The sequence below is a fragment of the Phaethon aethereus genome (assembly GCF_964289735.1).
Source record: "Phaethon aethereus genome assembly, chromosome: 9".
NCBI classification, from domain to species: Eukaryota; Metazoa; Chordata; class Aves; order Phaethontiformes; family Phaethontidae; genus Phaethon; species Phaethon aethereus.
The window spans coordinates 22,811,384-22,829,010 of NC_138585.1; the positions used below are offsets into that span (position 1 = coordinate 22,811,384).

General features: G+C 42.5%; 1 protein-coding gene across 1 annotated transcript in view; it reads right to left on the reverse strand.

Annotated features, from left to right (window-relative positions):
• Window positions 1-17,627, reverse strand: part of FNDC3B (fibronectin type III domain containing 3B) — a gene marked incomplete at its 5' end in the record, with an annotated part of 171,106 nt that overhangs the window by 23,890 nt on the left and 129,589 nt on the right. The window contains 2 exons of the mRNA XM_082003685.1: window positions 5,451-5,663; window positions 13,942-14,222. Of these exons, the coding sequence (XP_081859811.1) occupies window positions 5,451-5,663; window positions 13,942-14,222 (494 nt within the window). The remainder of the gene's footprint in view (window positions 1-5,450; window positions 5,664-13,941; window positions 14,223-17,627) is intronic.

Here is a 17,627-nt window from a genome sequence, read left to right on the forward strand (position 1 = left end):
CAGAGCTGAATCTTTACAAAAAGGCCATTAAAGCTATCAGGGTATGAATGTGATTGATTGACAATTTTCTTTTTTTTAAAAGAAATTGCTCATCTTGCTGTTTGTGAAAATGCTTCAACGGCATTTTCCCGCTAACTCTATTTTAAACATCAGTAAGCAGTATTACAATAACCAAACTGCATGCTCGGATTCACTGAAGAAGGGAAAATTGTGTAAGAACATGACAGAGGTCAGTTTTGAGTTATCCATGTTTATGCCACAGCGTCTTCCCCCAAATCAGGTTCTAACTCTTGTCTCAATAGGGGGGACACCAGGGAACCTTCCTACAGCCCTTTCAAATGATAGAAGACTCCAACACATCCTTCTAGATCATTTAGTCGGTGTCATTTTTTCACTAGAGCACTGGCTTCCTAGAGAGGTGGTCGATGCCCCAAGCCTGTCCAGTGTTTAAGAGGCATTTGGACAATGCCCCTAATAAAATAACGTGCTTTAGCTTTTGGTCAGCCCTGAATTGGTCAGGCAGTGGGACTAGATGAACATTGTAGGTCCCTTCCAATTGAAATACTCTATTGTATTTAATAATTCCATTAGATGCCCACAGTTTGCCTGCATTAGCCTGTTAAAGCACTGCACAATTAAATAGAGGCCAGTGACGCTCAAAGAACCATGTTCCAGTATTTTTCACAAGCATACACGAGTGAGTAACCCCTCGGTCACGATAGGGTTTATTTTATGGGAATGATCTGAGAGGACTCCTACCTCTGTAACTAACTGCCATTTCTACCAGCTCATGCGAGGGCTGTCATGTTCATTAGCAATGATAGCTCTTCCTGAATGTACAGAACTTCGCCACTGTATCTTTCAGGAACATCTCTCATGGTGATCGATGCACACAATGGGGAGCAAAAAGGGACTGTCAGATAGGGAACAAATAAACAGATCTCATTGCCAAGACCTGCCAGCTCCAACTGTTCTCAAGCACAGCACCCAGCACAGACAACAGTGCACCCATTCTGCTCCTCTGCTGTGCCCACGCTGCTATGCACTTCATCAGCCGGAGGGCTCAGGGCTACAGCTCATTTCAGGTATTATCTGAATTAATTGCTATGAACCCAGCCACCAAGGGAAGTCGTTTCATGCAAGGACACCGTTCAAGGAGGAGACAGTGCAATGAATCACAGAATCACTAGGTTGGAAAGGACCTTCAAGATCATCAAGTCCAACCATTAATCCAGCGCCATCATGTTCCCTAAACCATGTTTTGAAGTGCCACATCCACACGTTTTTTGAACACTTCCAGAGATGGCGACTCCACCACCGCCCTGGGCAGCCTGTTCCAATGCCTGACCACCCTCTTGGTGAAGAAATTTTTCCTAATATCCAATCTAAACCTTCCCTTGCGCAACTTGAGGCCATTTCCTCTTGTCCTATCACTAGTTACTTGGGAGAAGAGGCCAACACCCTCATCGCCACAACCCCCTTTCAGGTAGTTGTAGAGAGCGATAAGGTCTCCCCTCAGCCTCCTCTTCTCCAGACTGAACAACCCCAGTTCCCTCAGCTGCTCCTCATAAGACTTGTGCTCCAGACCCCTCACCAGCTTCTTTGCCCTTCTCTGGACACGCTCCAGCACCTCAATGTCCTTCTTGTAGTGAGGGGCCCAACACTGAACACAGGATTCAAGGTGCGGCCTCACCAGTGCCCAGTACAGGGGCACGATCACTTCCCTACTCCTGCTGGCCACACTATTGCTGATACTGGCCAGGACGCTGTTGGCCTTCTTGGCTACCTGGGCACACTGCCGGCTCATGTTCAGCCGGCTGTCAACCAGCACCCCCAGGTCCCTTTCCGCCGGGCAGCTCTCCAGCCACTCCTCCCCAAGCCTGTAGCATTGCATGGGGTTGTTGTGGCTGAAGTGCAGGACCTTGCACTTGGCCTTATTAAACCTCATACAGTTGGCCTCCGCCCATCGATCCAGCCTGTCCAGATCCCTCTGCAGAGCCCTCCTACCCTCCAGCAGATCAACACTCCCACCCAACTTGGTGTCATCTGCAAACTTACTGAGGTACTCGATTCTCTCATCCAGATCATCTCTAAAGATATTGAACAAGACCGGCCCCAGAACCGAGCCCTGGGGAACACTGCTTGGGACCGGCTGCTAGCCAGATTTAACGCCGTTCACCACAACTCTCTGGGCTCGGCCATCCAGCCAGTTCCTCACCCAGCGAAGAGTAAACCTGTCTAAGCCACGAGCCGCCAGTCTCTCCAGGAGATGCTGTGGGAGACGCTGTCAAAGGCTTTACTAAAGTCCAGGTAGACAACATCCACAGCCTTTCCCTCATCCACTAGGCGGGTCACCTGGTCATAGAAGGAGATCAGGTTGGTCAAGCAGGAACTGCCTTTCATGAACCCATGCTGGCTGGGCCTGATCCCTTGGTTGTCCTGCAGATGCCCTGTGAGCACTCTCAAGACCAACCGCTCCATAATCTTCCCCGGTACAGAGGTCAGGCTGACAGGCCTGTAGTTCCCAGGATACTCCTTCTGGCCTTTCTTGTAGACGGGCGTCACATTGGCAAGCCTCCAGTCTTCTGGGACCTCCCCTGTTAACCAGGACTGCTGACAAATGATGGAGAGTGGCTTGGCAAGCTCCTCCGCCAGCTCTCTCAGTACTCTCGGGTGGATCCCATCAGGCCCCATAGACTTGTGGGTGTCCAGGTGGTTTAACAAGTCCTTAACTGCTTCCTCCCGGATCACGAGGAGTATATTGTGCTCTCCATCCCCACTGTCCAGCTCTTTTCGCTGAGTCCCAGCAAAATCTCCCTGTTCAGCCAGCTCTTCTTACGGCACATGGGGACTGCCTGCTCCTGCGCCTTTAAGATTTCCTCTCTCAAACAGTGACCTGAACAGGCCAAAGTCTGCCCTCCGGAAGTCCATGATAGCAGTTTTGCTGACCCCTCTTCCTTACTTCGCTCACAACTGAGAATTCTATCATGTCGTGATCGCTGAGCCCAAGACAGCCTCTGACCATCACACCTCCCACCAGGCCTTCTCTGTTTGTAAACAGCAGGTCCAGCAAGGCACCTCCCCTGGTGGGCTCACTCACCAGCTGCGTCAGGACGTTATCCTCCACACACTCCAGGAACCTCCCAGATTGCTTCCTCTCTGCCATGTTATACTTCCAGCAGATGTCCGGTAGATTGAAGTCCCCCACAAGAACAAGGGCCAGCGAATCCGAGAATTCCGCCAGTCGCTTACAGAATGTCTCATCTGTCTCTTCGTCCTGGTTGGGTGGTCTGTAGCAGACTCCCAGTAAGATGTCTGCCTCATTGGCCTTCCCCCTCATCCTTACCCATAAGCACTCTACTTGGTCTTCACAATCATTGATTTCTATACAATCAAAACACTCCCTAACATACAGAGCCACCTCACCACCTCTCCTTCCTTGCCTATCCCTTCAGAAGAGCTTATAGCCATCCATTGCAGCACTCCAGTCATGAGAAACATCCCACCATGTTTCTGTGGTGGCAACTACATCATAGCCGTCTCGCTGCACAATGGCTTCCAGCTCCTCCTGTTTGGTGCCCATGCTACGTGCATTGGGGTAGATGCATCTGAGCTGGGCTATCGATTTCGACTCTGGCACGCCACCCCTAGGCTCATCTCTGGTGAGCCTGGTTTTATCCCCTCCCCCCTCCAAATCTAGTTTAAAGTCCTTCCGATGAGGCCTGCCAGCTCATGAGCAAGAATCCTTTTGCCCCTTGGAGTCAGTTGCACTCCATCTGCTGCCAGGAGGCCTGGTGCCGTGTAAACCGCCCCGTGGTCAAAAAACCCAAAATTCTGATGACGGCACCAGCCCCTGAGCCATGTGTTGATCAGGTGTGCTTTCCTGTTCCTTTCAGCATTCTTCCCTGTCACTGAAGGGAGCATCTTTGGGAGCTCGTGTGGATTAGACAAATTTAAAGCTAAGAAGACGTAGCAGGGTAGCAAGTTCAAATCCCTCCTACTTAACAGCTCTTGAGAGTCCATTTGCAGTGGGAAAAGTTTATGCAAAAGCGAAGGATGACGCTAAAGCCCTTATGCAAAAACAAAGGGGAAAAAGCTTTCCTTCTCTGCTACCAGGTAACAAAACGTATTTTATTCCGACAAGGAAACTTACTATTTTCTCCAACATAAAAACAGGTTTAAACCAATTTACAGTTCTTCACCATTCTACCTGCAGTGCTACATGAAAGCAAACAAAAGCAGCCTGCCGTATGTTTCTTTAGAGCTGACTTGATCACACGCTGCTGCAGGTGACGGGCTCCTGCCTAGCATCTTTGCACTCTGAAGAAACTGTTTTTATCAGTCAGACTTTCAGATGGTCATTTATATTCATTGGACACCTCTCAGTATTACAGGGGCGCATGTACCCTCTCTGCATCAGTACAGTTGAGGTAGTGGGAGGTATTTAGGCATTATTCATGATGGTTTTATTACTTACAATTAGAGCTTTTGGGCCAGATCTTCAGCTGGCATAAACTCAGCACAGCTCTATTTAAATTGAAGGAATCACGCCAATTTACACCAAATTATGATCTGTATTGAAGGTCTCTAAGGATTATCGACTTCATATATCAGTTATTTTATCTAATTAAACTAGTTGAGAGTGTTTCTTGGTAAATTATGAGCCATCTATGACATTTATTCATTGAAGAGCTCAGACTGTTAAGCAATACTGATATTGTCTTTCTCTCCTTCCCTTTTTTTATTGAATATATCCCATCACATCATTGGAGCTACATTATCATAGCCTCCCATACAAAGTTTGCATGGGAAAATACTTTTTGCTGAGTACTCTTTAATGTTCATTTTTGTGTTTCTTGCACACCGAAAGCTATCGTGGCTTGGAAGAAAATTTTAGGGAAGAAGTGAAGCATGGTGGATAAGCTCTTCTGCATCCTTATTTCATAATTATTGTGTAGCTACGAAGCTACACAATAATCTGATGACGAGCTCATATTTTACAGCTGTAAAATCCTGACCATCATGTTGCCCCAAAAAAACTTTTTCTGCTCAGTTTTGCCTTTCCTAGACCTCTCATTTTGTAACCATTTGTTTTATTAATACACACAGCACTGTTGAGTGCAATATCTTTGGTTTGTATTCCAACGGGTAAAGCACTATGACCATGAAACTTGGTATTAATTTTTACTGGCAGAGGGGCCAGAGTTTTGCTAAAATCTCAACAGTACAGCACTGAAGTTGTTCTGTAACAACTTTAACAGCTTTGTTACATAATTTGCTCTGTTAGCCTCACAGGCACAGAATCCCTATTAAAAGAATATTTTGTATATATTTGTAGGGATGAAGTAATCAGGAAAACAACAACATTTTTCTCACCGTGACTCACAACTGCATTATGATGCGCCAGAGTTCATTTCCATTAACACAAGGAAAAGATTCATCTCTCTTACCTTTTATTTCTGTCTTCTATCTGCAAGATATAGACCATGTCATCGGTAGCGTGAAGCTTGGAACTGCCATCTCCCCATTTCAGCTTCAGGCTCTGAGGACCTGCTGCAGCACACTCTAACCGAGGAGGTAAGGGTGGTAATGGCCTGGTTTTTGCTTTAATAAAGTGGCTAAATGGTCCAGCTCCAATTTCATTGACAGCTTGGATCCTGATCCTAAAACGAACAACAAAAAGGTAAATGTTAAATAAAGTGCTTTATGTAAGTGGTATAAAAAAAAGTCTCAAGAAGCAAAACAGCCTTCTGGACCTGACTGCTCTGTCACTAACAGAGTGCCTGCTCCCAGCTACCAGCGCTTTCCTTTGGCAAAACGAAAGGCTCTGTAAACATAAACAAGTATTATCGTCCTGTTTATACTGTAAGAGCCGCAGTGAAGACACCAAGAAACGCAGTAAGGCAGAGGGGGCAAGATTTGGGTAAGCAATCTCGAAACCTGATGGCAGTCCCTTTAACCACATGAACAAGGGACAGCGGCACAGACAGAACTGCAACCTGGAAAACATGAAGTGTGTAACTATGGATAAATGAAATGCAGAAGTGCGTTGTGGTTGTCTAACAAAGGTCATGGAGTAATTCGGGTGAAATCATTAAGTGAAAGCATCGGTGTCACTGCCAGGAAACCCTTCTCCATGTTTGAAAGCATCTCTGAAGACCGAAAAACAGTATTATTTCAGTGTGTGCAGTGTCTTGCAAAACACAATATTTAAGTACGTGAAACTCTACTGTGAAGAGAGGTTAAATCGAGATTTAACAGAGAAGGTTAAATCCACAAACCTTCTACATGTCTTACACAAACTGTGGAAATATTAACTGTCAGTGAACTATCTATTAGATCAAATAAAAGTTGGACTCAAGTCACTCTCAAGATGCACAAAAGCTCTCAAGCCATTTGAATCGCATTAAGGACATTCAGAAGAAGCAATAAGCAGACCACCTACCTAGTCATATAAATTTTAATTTGGAAATATTCTTAAGACTGAGCCAGTCTTCTAAATTCTGTTTCTTTCTTAAGATAATGACTCCTAGCTTCTACTTTGTCACTCTCTTATCTGTCTGAGCCTTAGTTTAATAATTTGCACCATGAGAACCTGCTTATAGGCATGAGCGAAGAGTAGTAGTCTTTTACCATAGTAACGTCAACAACATCATAACAGAAATGTGAAATATACATTTCGAAAGAGCTTTGAGGACTGTGTAAATAGAAATATTGGTACAGACGAGCCTGAAAGGTTTCAGAAGTTTGCTAAATCAAAGTGAAGATAAGACAAAACAAGATGGGCAAACTAATTAGTTTTTTTAGATAGTGCAGCCTAGTTTAGATAGCTGGACAGATGCCATTTACTTTGGAAATCCTGTGCACAGCAGCCTAGTGTTTTCCCATGGGAAAACACTCTCTACAAGAAGCATTGCTGCTTCTCAAAATATGAGCCACCAAGAAGCCAGAAGTCCCTGGGGAAGGTGGTAGGGGGAGAAGGGAGAAGACTAGAAACTGGTACACCCCTACGACTGCCTGCTTCAGAGAAAGCAGAAAATGAATAGAACTGCTTTTGGTTGGCATAGCTACTTACTTTGATTGAAGTGCACAAAGTGATGTAAGTTCATATAAACAACCTATGAAAAATTGCTTTGCTTTGAACAGCAACTATTTAGCTCTACCATTAGAAAAAGATTAGGCAGAGTTAAAGGAATAGGGAAAAACCCTCTAGAGAACAATATTCCCCATTAAAAAAAACAACACCGTATTTTCTGCAATTTCAAGAACAAAAAGTTAAGTGATTAATAAACATATTGCAAAATAGTAGAGCCTTATCTACCGATTAGGCAGCTAAAGTAATTATACACTGTAAGAATGCGCTGTGTTTACACAGTCGTGTAAATGTGTGGTTAAACCTTTGCTTATTGACCTAGCCATTAACAAGGGTAAAGTATTGCTTGGCATGGAGCTGCATTTTCCTTTTAACCCTCCTTTTCGTTTCAGGAAATGCATCCTGACCACCTTACAATGCTATACAACGGTGATTTCACCCTCTTCCTCCCAAAGAGTGGATGGTATGAAGAAAGATCTGCTCTTCCAACTGCTGCATACAAGCATTTGATGTAAAAAGAACCAAAGGCTTTTCTAGTATCTTAAGACATGTAATTAATATAGACGTCGATCTTATTTCATGTTACTGGTTTGCGTCAGATTGAAGAGTCATTACATTAATATTTAATGGCCTTTCCAGTAAAAAAAAACACAGCCGTAAAAACTGCCTGAATTTTCACTGGATTCTGGCAAGTTATCCATTAGCATATGCACATGCCCCATTCCTGGAAACATCCCAGATCAGGTTGGACGGGGCTCTGCGCAACCTGCTCCAGCTGAAGATGTCCCCACTCATGGCAGGGGGGTTGGACTAGATGACCTTTAAAAGTCCCTTCCAACCCAAACTATTCTTTGATTCTATGAACAGTAGCAGCTACATTACAAAATGCTACTACTTTTTTGTAGACTGACCACAGCAACACGCTCTAGCCTTTTTTTTGGTTTTATTTTGTATTATCCAAAGTCCCAGTATCAACAAAGCCTCGCCTGTCCTCAAGCATCGTAACTAACTCATTTCCAAATGGCAGCTACCACACTTGAAAACAAGCAGAGATTGAAACAAATCTCTCTCAAATACCATTGCATTTCTTAAGCAGAAGCCCATAGACGTGTTTTGTAGATATGTGCATAAACATACAGCTGCATTTACTTCTCTTCCCTTTGCCAGCTATTTGCACAAGGTAAAAACGTGTCTCTTCCTCTTCCCTCATTTGCTGTTGCTTTCATTGCTGCACGGCGTTCTTGCTCCCAACCTTCTGACACACACAAATACGCACACATCCCCTCAGCACTTCTGACTTTGGAGCACAGTAAGACTGATGGAAACTCTTAAGCCTGAAAACACAGACAGGCACCTTTCCAGATCAGTGATGATACTGGGAAAGCAAGAATTGATTTATTTGACTCAATATAACCGGATGTGGCTACCCTTTTCCTGCTGATTACATCACTATAAAACTCTCTGTAAATTACTACTGTCACTCCCGGATCCTGAGCTGTCAGATGCGCACAAACAACTGGTTTTGGTTTTCTGTGCACATGGCAGCGCAACCCAGACCCAGCTCTCTCTGAACCACAGCAGCGCCTCCTCAATGGATGTTAAGCCTTGGAAATGTCCACAGGGAAGGGGAGAAGGAAGAAGGGAAAAAGAACGGGGGAAAGGAGGACCATTGGGAGGAGGAGAGCAAGCACATGGTGGTGGGAGAACACCTCTGCTCCAGCTCAGGTGCTTTCTCGTGTTCCTGGCCCGGTCTGCAACAGTCTGAGCTCCTCCAGCTGGGTGGCACAGCCACAGTGGATAAAATAACTTCCACAATTAAGTGGAAACCAATTATTGCTTACGGAACTGATAATGGAAAAACCAATTCTTTATTTTTGTGTGAAAGCAGCAAACAGACATGTAGAAATAATGTAGAAAGAATATTCAGACATGAAAGAAAGAATAGAAAGAATATACAGACTGCAGACATAGAAAGAATATACAGACATGTAGAAATAACTTGCAAATAAACCCACTTGCTGAATTCCTTTCAACTTTTTCACTAATGTTTTCTACGTTAAAATAACCCAAACACGGTTTTGGAAAGGTGGTTTTAAAACCTGACAAACAAAATTTGTAAGTAAGTTTTTTGAAAATGTGAAGACTATTTTTAGGGATAGTACCTAATTCGGCAGACCCTGGACCAATAATATTTGTATTAATTCTCACATTTTCCCACTGCATCTTTTAAACATTTAGAAAAAAGTAAATCAGACTAAACAAATTTAGAAACCATGAAAAGATCTTTGACAGACCATTCTATCTTACAAGATTCTTGACCCAGGAAAATAAACATACTAAACAGGATGCTATTTTCAGATTGGTCACAAAATCCTTTGTATAGTATTCCAACAAACTAAAAAAATTACTTTTGAATTAATCTGAGTGTCTGACATGAGAAGAGTTTGATTCGCTAGTTCCCATAAGTGGAATGCCACCAGTTGCAATACACGTGCCTGTGGAGACCTGTGGGAGTTAAGATGCTCAAAAGGGAGGAGAAGCAGCATACTCTACCCTCAGCAGAAGCCTAACGTGATGGATAGTAACCATACACAGCCCCCAGGACAAGCCAGTCCCACTGATCCCCACTCAGACTCCACTCTTCTGGGCCTGGAACAAGAGTTAGTTTTACACTCTGAAGCATAAATTTTGTTTTTTAACTCACTTAAGCATTGCTAACTTGAGCATCCACGTGCATTCTTCTGTCTTCGTCTTGGAAGATCTTTTCCTCGATACAGTTTAGAAATGTAAAATGCCTAGGATTTTTATTCAAAGCCAATTTAAAATTAAGTGCTGCTATTAAAATTTAATAAGGCTACTAGGTATTTCTGTAAACTATGTAACTTCAGAAGAAAATAAGCATTCCTAAAAATCGGAAGTTGTTTTGCAGTGATGTATCTCAACAGCACAGCACAATTAACTACGGAAAGCATTGAGCAAAGCTTGGGAACAGAGTGGTATTTCTATTACTGTCAAATACTTATTTATCGTGGAATATTTATTAACTCACTTCTAGTTACATTAGTTCACAAAAAAACAGTCCAAGTGTTATTATCCTATAATCAGAGCTTCACGGCTATGTCAATAAAACGGAAAGACTGCAGAACTCTCAGACATATTTCTGCAGCTGCTCACCAGCAACGAAGCTTAGAGAGTGCTTTCGCGAGGCATCTGCTTTTTGCAACGGGAGTGCTGGTCTGTGTCTGACACTGGAGAAGTCCTCTTGAAATCAGCCCTAGGCTGGCCATTAGCAGCACGGCAGAGGAACGCCCCAGTTCCTCCTGCCTTGAATGTATTTTGGGATGCAAATCCTTCTTGTGGCACGCTGGCTGGATTTGCTAAGACACAGAAACCAAACTTGGCAGCTTTGAGCCTGCCTCTGAAAAAAGCCCGGAGTTTGCTCGCTGTGTACCTGAGATGCTCATGTATGGCCATTCTCACACAGAAGCTGAAGCAGCAGAGCAATGCCAGACTTAAGCTAACAATTCCAACGGGGTGGACACACATAGACATGTCGTTAGAAGCACACTGCTATGCAAAACAATGTTCCTTTCCAATTTTGGACTTGGTGGATGCATAATAACCAAGATTTGCTTTCAATTTTGGGTTCCCACAAATAAAAACATTGACAGTGAAATTCCACTGCAACTAAAACATATAAACCCTTGGCTGATTTACATCAAATTCTGCTGAAGCTTTGTCATGAGACAAAGTTCTGAGTCTCAAACCCAGTAGTGTTTGGCTTGTTTAGTCTAGGAAAAACAAGGCCTGGAAGAAAACACGTTCATTGCTTTTAAACACAGCAGGGAATAAACACTTGAGAGAGAGAAGAGCTAGTTGAGTTAAACAAAGTTGACATGAAAAGAAAAACCATTGGTGAACAAATTCAGAGAATGAGATCAGTGATGTTTGAAAACACTCTTCTGATTAAAACCGGGAGGGTGGGCGTTGGTCTCTTCTCCCAAGTAACCAGCAATAGAATGAAAGGAAATGGGCTCAAGTTGCACCAGGGGATGTTTAGACTGGACATCAGGAAAAATCTCTTTACTGAGAGAGCGGTGAAGCATTGGAACAGGCTGCCCAGGGAGGTGGTGGAGTCACCACCATTGGAAGTATTCAAAAAATGTGTAGATGTGGCACTTCAGGACATGGTTTAGCGGGCATGGTGGTGTTGGGTTGATGGTTGGCTTTGATGATCTTAAAGGTCTTTTCCAACCTTAATGATTCTGTGATTCTGTGAAAACCCACCACCTTTTAGCATACAGCTTGATAAACATATTTCTTGCGGATATATTTATCAGGGCACAGACACTCCCTGATGAAAGACAGGTGTCAAGACAGGCTTGAAGAAGTCGTCAATGAAATAATTCACAATTGATAGCAAAAGCACTTTGGCCTGTCTATTTTTATTAGTAGAAAAATACTCCAAACTATAGATGAAGTTGCTTTTGCAACTCAGCTGCAGTCACTTGTCTTCCCTGAGATGCAAGATTTGGGGGTTTCTTTCTCTTGTTTTATTAAAAAGCTTTCATATATTACTACTTCTGATTAGTCATCCACTGGTTTGTGCTCTTCACAGTAATTCTTTTTTTTGGTAGGAACTTAGTCTTACAACAATATGTGGAACAGGTGCAGCTAATACTTGTGCTTTAGCCTTTGCATCTGAATCAGAGACAAGCAGACTCCCTGACTGAAAATATGTCATTTAATATGGTGCCTTTACAAAAGTAACAAAATAAGAATGCAAAAAAAAATTAATCCAGTATGATCTTACTATAACAACACTTTTCATGGCAGCAGGAGTAACAGCTTCATGGACAAGACTGCAGCATGACTGTAAAAAACAGTAACGTCCTGCTCATCCTTTCATTCCCTATCTCCATTCCCAGGCTTTGAAGACAAGGACATTTCCCTAAAGGTAGCTGTAGGCAACCAAGTACCAGCCAAAAAAGAGACTGAAGAAGGAAGACTTCAGTGAAGAATTTACATGGTCCGTTGTGGTTGTCTTGACTGTATGGCTGAAAGCTCTCATTATGCTTTAGCTGTTTTGACTTTTGATTGAACATATGAGGAGAAACCAGGGAGTACAAGACTGCCCAAAGATGATGCAGACAACAGGGTAGCCAGTCAGTAGACAAACTCTTCAACCTCTTATTAGTTTTATTAGCTTTTTGATCAGTCTTTAATCAGTTTGGTTCCCTGGTCTGTCTTAGAGTAAGATCACATAAGCAGAGAGTGAGAAACATGGGAGAACATGGAGATGAAGGGAGGTCAGAGGCATGACAACAGCAACCTGAATTGGCTCAAACCCTTGTGCAGTTTTACTCACGTGCAGTATTTTCACAAATACCTTAAACTAGCTTAGAACCTTCCTCTCTACCCACCTACAAGGTAAAAAATATGGCTAGTTTTCAATAAGGCCAGTTTGCCCAGTCTGGAATGGTGCGATAGCACTTTGCGGGGACAACACAAAGAGGGAAGAAGAGGCTTCCTTTGACAGCAGTGCTAGCTTAAATTGACCACAAAACTAGGATTTTAAATAAACACAGCAGAAGACAAGAAAAAGCTTATACTGCATTACTGTCTTTGCCAAAAAGGATCACAGCGTTACAAGCCACTGAAGAACATGGATTTATATGAGTGATCTGGAATGAGGGGGTTCTGAATCACCAAATTCTTATTTCACCTTCTTTTTTCAGATTGCCAGAGGGATATATATATATGTATTATTTTAAATAAATCTACATCTTTATTTTTTATTACATGGTTTTAAAACTTACACATTCTAAGCAAAGATCAGGAACCACTGTAGTAGGCACTGCAAGCAATGTATGTTCCTCACTTTAAATAACTTCTGGTATATGTATTTGTATACTTGCTACAAGAAGTTCTCTTTGTTGGGAACATGATAAAATTTGAGAAATGAACTTTTCATTTAAAGTCTACAAGACCTGTAGGATTGTGACTTTGAATACAAAAATATTACAGAAGGTCTGTGCCATGTCTAATTTTACAACTGTGCAATCAGATTTCAGTTTTTATTAGAACAGTACTTAAAATAGAATTTCTTTTGTCACATCTTCTGCTGTACTGCTGTTCATTGCCTGCATGGAACCCTTTTTTTTTTTCCAATTAGCAGTTAGGGAAAAAAAAATATCAGCCTGAACATTAAAATAATAGTAAAATTTTGGCAATGTCACTTAGAAATTTAGACATTGAAGCAATATAAAGAAAGAGTTTTTAAATTCATTTTATCTTTTAATTAATCTCCATACGTTAGAAATGAAAAATAGCTGTAGCTATATAAATAAAAGTTCACTGTGTGCAAATTGCTATCCCCTCACAGGGATCAATACAGTTAATAATAAAACCCCCTGGAACAGTACTGCTAAGTATCTGAGAAAACATGGTATGTTGCACTGTAATTTCAGTTATTTCTCATTTTTGTCATTTATTTACCTACCAGCGTAACCTTACCTTAGCAGAGCAACTTAAAAAGGAGAGATCAGAGAGAGTGCAAGGAGAGGATAAAGAGGAAAAAGGGAAGGAGAAAACAATATTTGAACATCAACTATTGCAATTCATTCCAAATAGGGATTATTGCAGATTTCTATGCTCCCTAGGTCAGTTATTTCAGTCTTTTTTTATGGTTTTTGTTTGTGTGTTTTTGGTTGGGGTTTTTTTTTTGGGGGGGTGGTGGTGGTGTTTGTTTGAAATCACTCTACATGCCAGAAACATTTCCTGCATAAAATTAAGCTGTGTAATGTCATCCTGAGTGCTCTGTATCACATCAAAAAAAGCGTACTCACCGGTATGAGGTTTCTGGAAGCAAATCATCGATAACGTAACTTGTAACATTCCCTACTGGAATGCTGACGTCACCCAGGTCAATGTTGTATGACGTAATCTCAGCTCCGTTATTGCATGGTTCTTCCCAGTTCAGTACAAGGCACACAGAGGGTGAGAGCTGATGGGCATCCATGTGCTCATCCTCCAGCACGGAGAGGGTAGAGACTGCATCAGGCACAGATGCGGGGATTCTGCAGGTCACCAGGTCACTGTAGGGTCCGGCTCCTGCTTGGTTAACAGCCTGTGTGTTAAAAACAAAAAGATTTTTACATGATAAATGTTCTCTTTCACATGTCTGCCAAGTTCACAACAGTGAGCTGTGCAGCCTGGAAGAGTTGCATGGGTTCTTCAGAGGATATACACCGCTGGCTTATTCTCTAAAGCACGAGTCATACCCTCTACTATTCTAGAGCAATTAATATTTTCCTTTGTTACTCAGGAGTATCTCTCAGATAAATTGGAGAGTATTTCTCTTGTCCCTAATTAATTAATTAATCTCTCTTCTCTTAAATTAAACTTAACAGTAACCTTTTTATCAGCAGCAAACTTTGTTTAGTAAGGGCAAATGTCACAGTCATGCTGTCAGCGGCAGGTGACATCACGTTGTTTAGCAAGTTGGCTGCCCAAAGTTGTTGAGCCGCCCTGTATAAAGACCTTCAGCACACTGCAGGGTGCAGCATCAGATACCTCATGCAAGCAGAGTACCCTTAGACATGCAGGGCACTTGGCTTGCTGAGAGCTCCACTGGTTCCTAACTCAGAGAATTTCACGCTAAAAATTTTCTTATGTAAGAATACAGGAACTCAGCATGGTGTTACATGTATGACTCGCATCTCCCCAGAAGTCACAAATCACTAGCAAAACACCACCAAAGAACATAGCTCAATATTTTCCACGAGACAGCAGAACAACCCGAGAACCCAAGCTTCTCATCTTGACTCACAGATCCAGGATCCCAGTGGAAAGCAAATTTCGAAATCTGGCCCACTTCTGCTCATTAATTACGGAGGCTGTTGTCTTCGCAAGCTCAACACTGCACAATTGCACAGACCTGTTTTTCTATCAGTTGATGCTCAGTCAGTGGCAAATGCTGCATATGTTGCACTGGAATGGCCTAGGAAATGACTAAAGCTACCTCCTCAGGATCATTATAAGCTCCTGTGCACACAATCACAGAACCATGCAGGCTGGAAGGGACCTTAGGACACATCTAGTCCAACCTGCTACTCCAAGTAGGGTCAAAGCTGAATACAGACCAGGTTGCTCAGGCTCTTGTCCGGGCAGGTCTTGAAAAATTCCACGGATGGAGACTACACGGCCCCTCTGGACCACTGTTACAATCCTTAATCACCTGCACAGTGAGAACTTTTTTCTTATCTCTCACCTGAAGGTCTCCATTTCAACCTCTGCCTGGAGCAAAACTGCCAGGTTCTCATGAATGGCATGTGACGGGCACCACCACCTTCCCTTGATCTGCTAGCTGGGTTCCTCCTGACACGGCCCAGCATGCTGCTAGCCCACAAGGTACGTGGAGAGCTTATGACAGTATATTATGGTACAGGCTGAGCTACAGGAGGTCCAGAAGGTCCACACCTTCAAAAGCAGCTTTTGGTATTGCCCAGCATCGTCCACCATCCACATTTCCTTTGCATTTGGAAAAGTGAGCCCAGAGTCTACCACCAGATTACAAGTAACTAGGAAACTCGGGTTTACGGTGTTGCCAGCAGGGCTACGATGGCAAGGAAAGGACACGTCCAACAATTGTTTGATTTCTTATCTGTGCTTAACTGTAGTGAATAACTTATTTCTGCTATGCATAAAACAAACACAAAGGTCCATGTTCTGTTTTTCCAGGATGCGTTTTGTTCAATTGAAGAAAGAGATAATAAAGCTAGATTTGTCAGCCTTCAAAACAAATCCTGCTCCAGGAACATCTTCTATTTAGTGAAGCGCTCCTAGAGTTGTTAGAAGTGAGCCTTGTTTCATGGTTTTCCAGTGATTTTGTCTTGCCTCTAAACCGGTGTTTGGCAATCTGTATCCTACTCCAAGCAATTTACTTTTAGTGGTGCTTTTAACCGCTTTATTGGACAATCTCATCATCATAACTGATGGGAATTTCATTCTTCTTTGCTTCCTAGATACTCCCCCCTCCTCAAATGACACAACATTTCCATTTGCAGAAGCCACAATTGTTTTCAGGAATATTCATTACAGGAAGAAAGTTGAGCAACGGTAAAGACAAATTGTCTGCCCTGCAGTTATATATGCCTGATTCCTTAATTTCCTCTTTTTATTGAGTTACTGTAGATTGAGATAGCAATACTGTGTGTTTATTAGAAGGCAGAGTAAATGTGGCTTGGAGAATCTTTATTTTTAAAAAGTAAAAGAAAGATTTTTCTGTTAAAACTGCTAACATAAGAAAAACAGCTATTATTCTCCCCTTTTTATTAAAAAAAAAAAGACTAAAATTTCTGAAACTATTTAACTTTCCTTCTTTGTCTGCTATACATACTTAGTGGTGTTTTTGTTGGGTTTTTTTTTTTGTTTGTTTGTTTGGTTTTGGTGTAATTGTTTAAATGTTCCAGTGTATCTTATAGCAAAGTCTTCTCCATATAATGCACAGATCAGATCTAGAGGACGAAGCCCTCTAGAAAGTAATGCACGGGTCACTGATGGACTTCAGTAAAATGCCTTGGTACTGTTGTGCATTTCACTTAACTTCTGCCTATGGATTAAATCATATTGGCTGTGTTAAAAACCGGGTAGACTCACACAACACTTTCGTGGCACGCAATTCAAAACGAACCATTCGAAGTCAAAGATGCTACACAGCTGGCTGTTTCCATTTTTAACATTAACATGTCCTTGAGCTCCCCGCCGCTCACTGCGGCAGCGGTCTCAGGGTCTCCTCCCCGCACCCGGTGGATGCTGAATGCTCTCCCTCCCGCGCAAAGAAGAGGCACTTTATGGCTCGCGCTCCCAAGCCACTCACACGCGCTCCTTCCACGCGCCTTCCCCACCAGAGCCCGCGTCAGGTACGCGGCCAGCTACGACCCAGTCAGAAAATACAGCTGAGTGTACTCAGAGGTGTGGGGCCCTAGCTCCTTGGCTGTTGGCCAGCTGCTCGAAAGCTACTTTGTACAAATAAATTAAAATAAAAAAAGATTCAAAAAAAATTTTAGAAGGAAACACTCAACAGAAGCATGTTGTCCTTGATCAAGGAACGACCCTGGGTGGTCCACACGTTGCCAGCTGGGTGGATATATGAACTTTTGGTCAGATTTACTGGTGGTATTCTGTCTTCACGTACAAATAAATCTTGTGGAAGAGTAACTTGGGCAAAAATATTTTTACTTCACCCCCGTTTACTTCACTTCCCATTTATTTTTCAGTGCACATAAATGAGAAAAAGTGCCGTATTTCTATTTTCACACACATATATAAGAAATATATTTTAACTGTTACTTTTTACTGAAAGTAATAGGAGAGAAAGAGATCAAAGAAAAAGAAATCATAGAGACCCGATATGAGATCCAATCTTAAAAATCTAAGACAAAACGGTAGAGATGAGGACTTGCTTTGTGGCAGCTACCATCTCCTATATACACAGGGATCTACTCAGCTAGTTTGCTTTATTTGATAAATG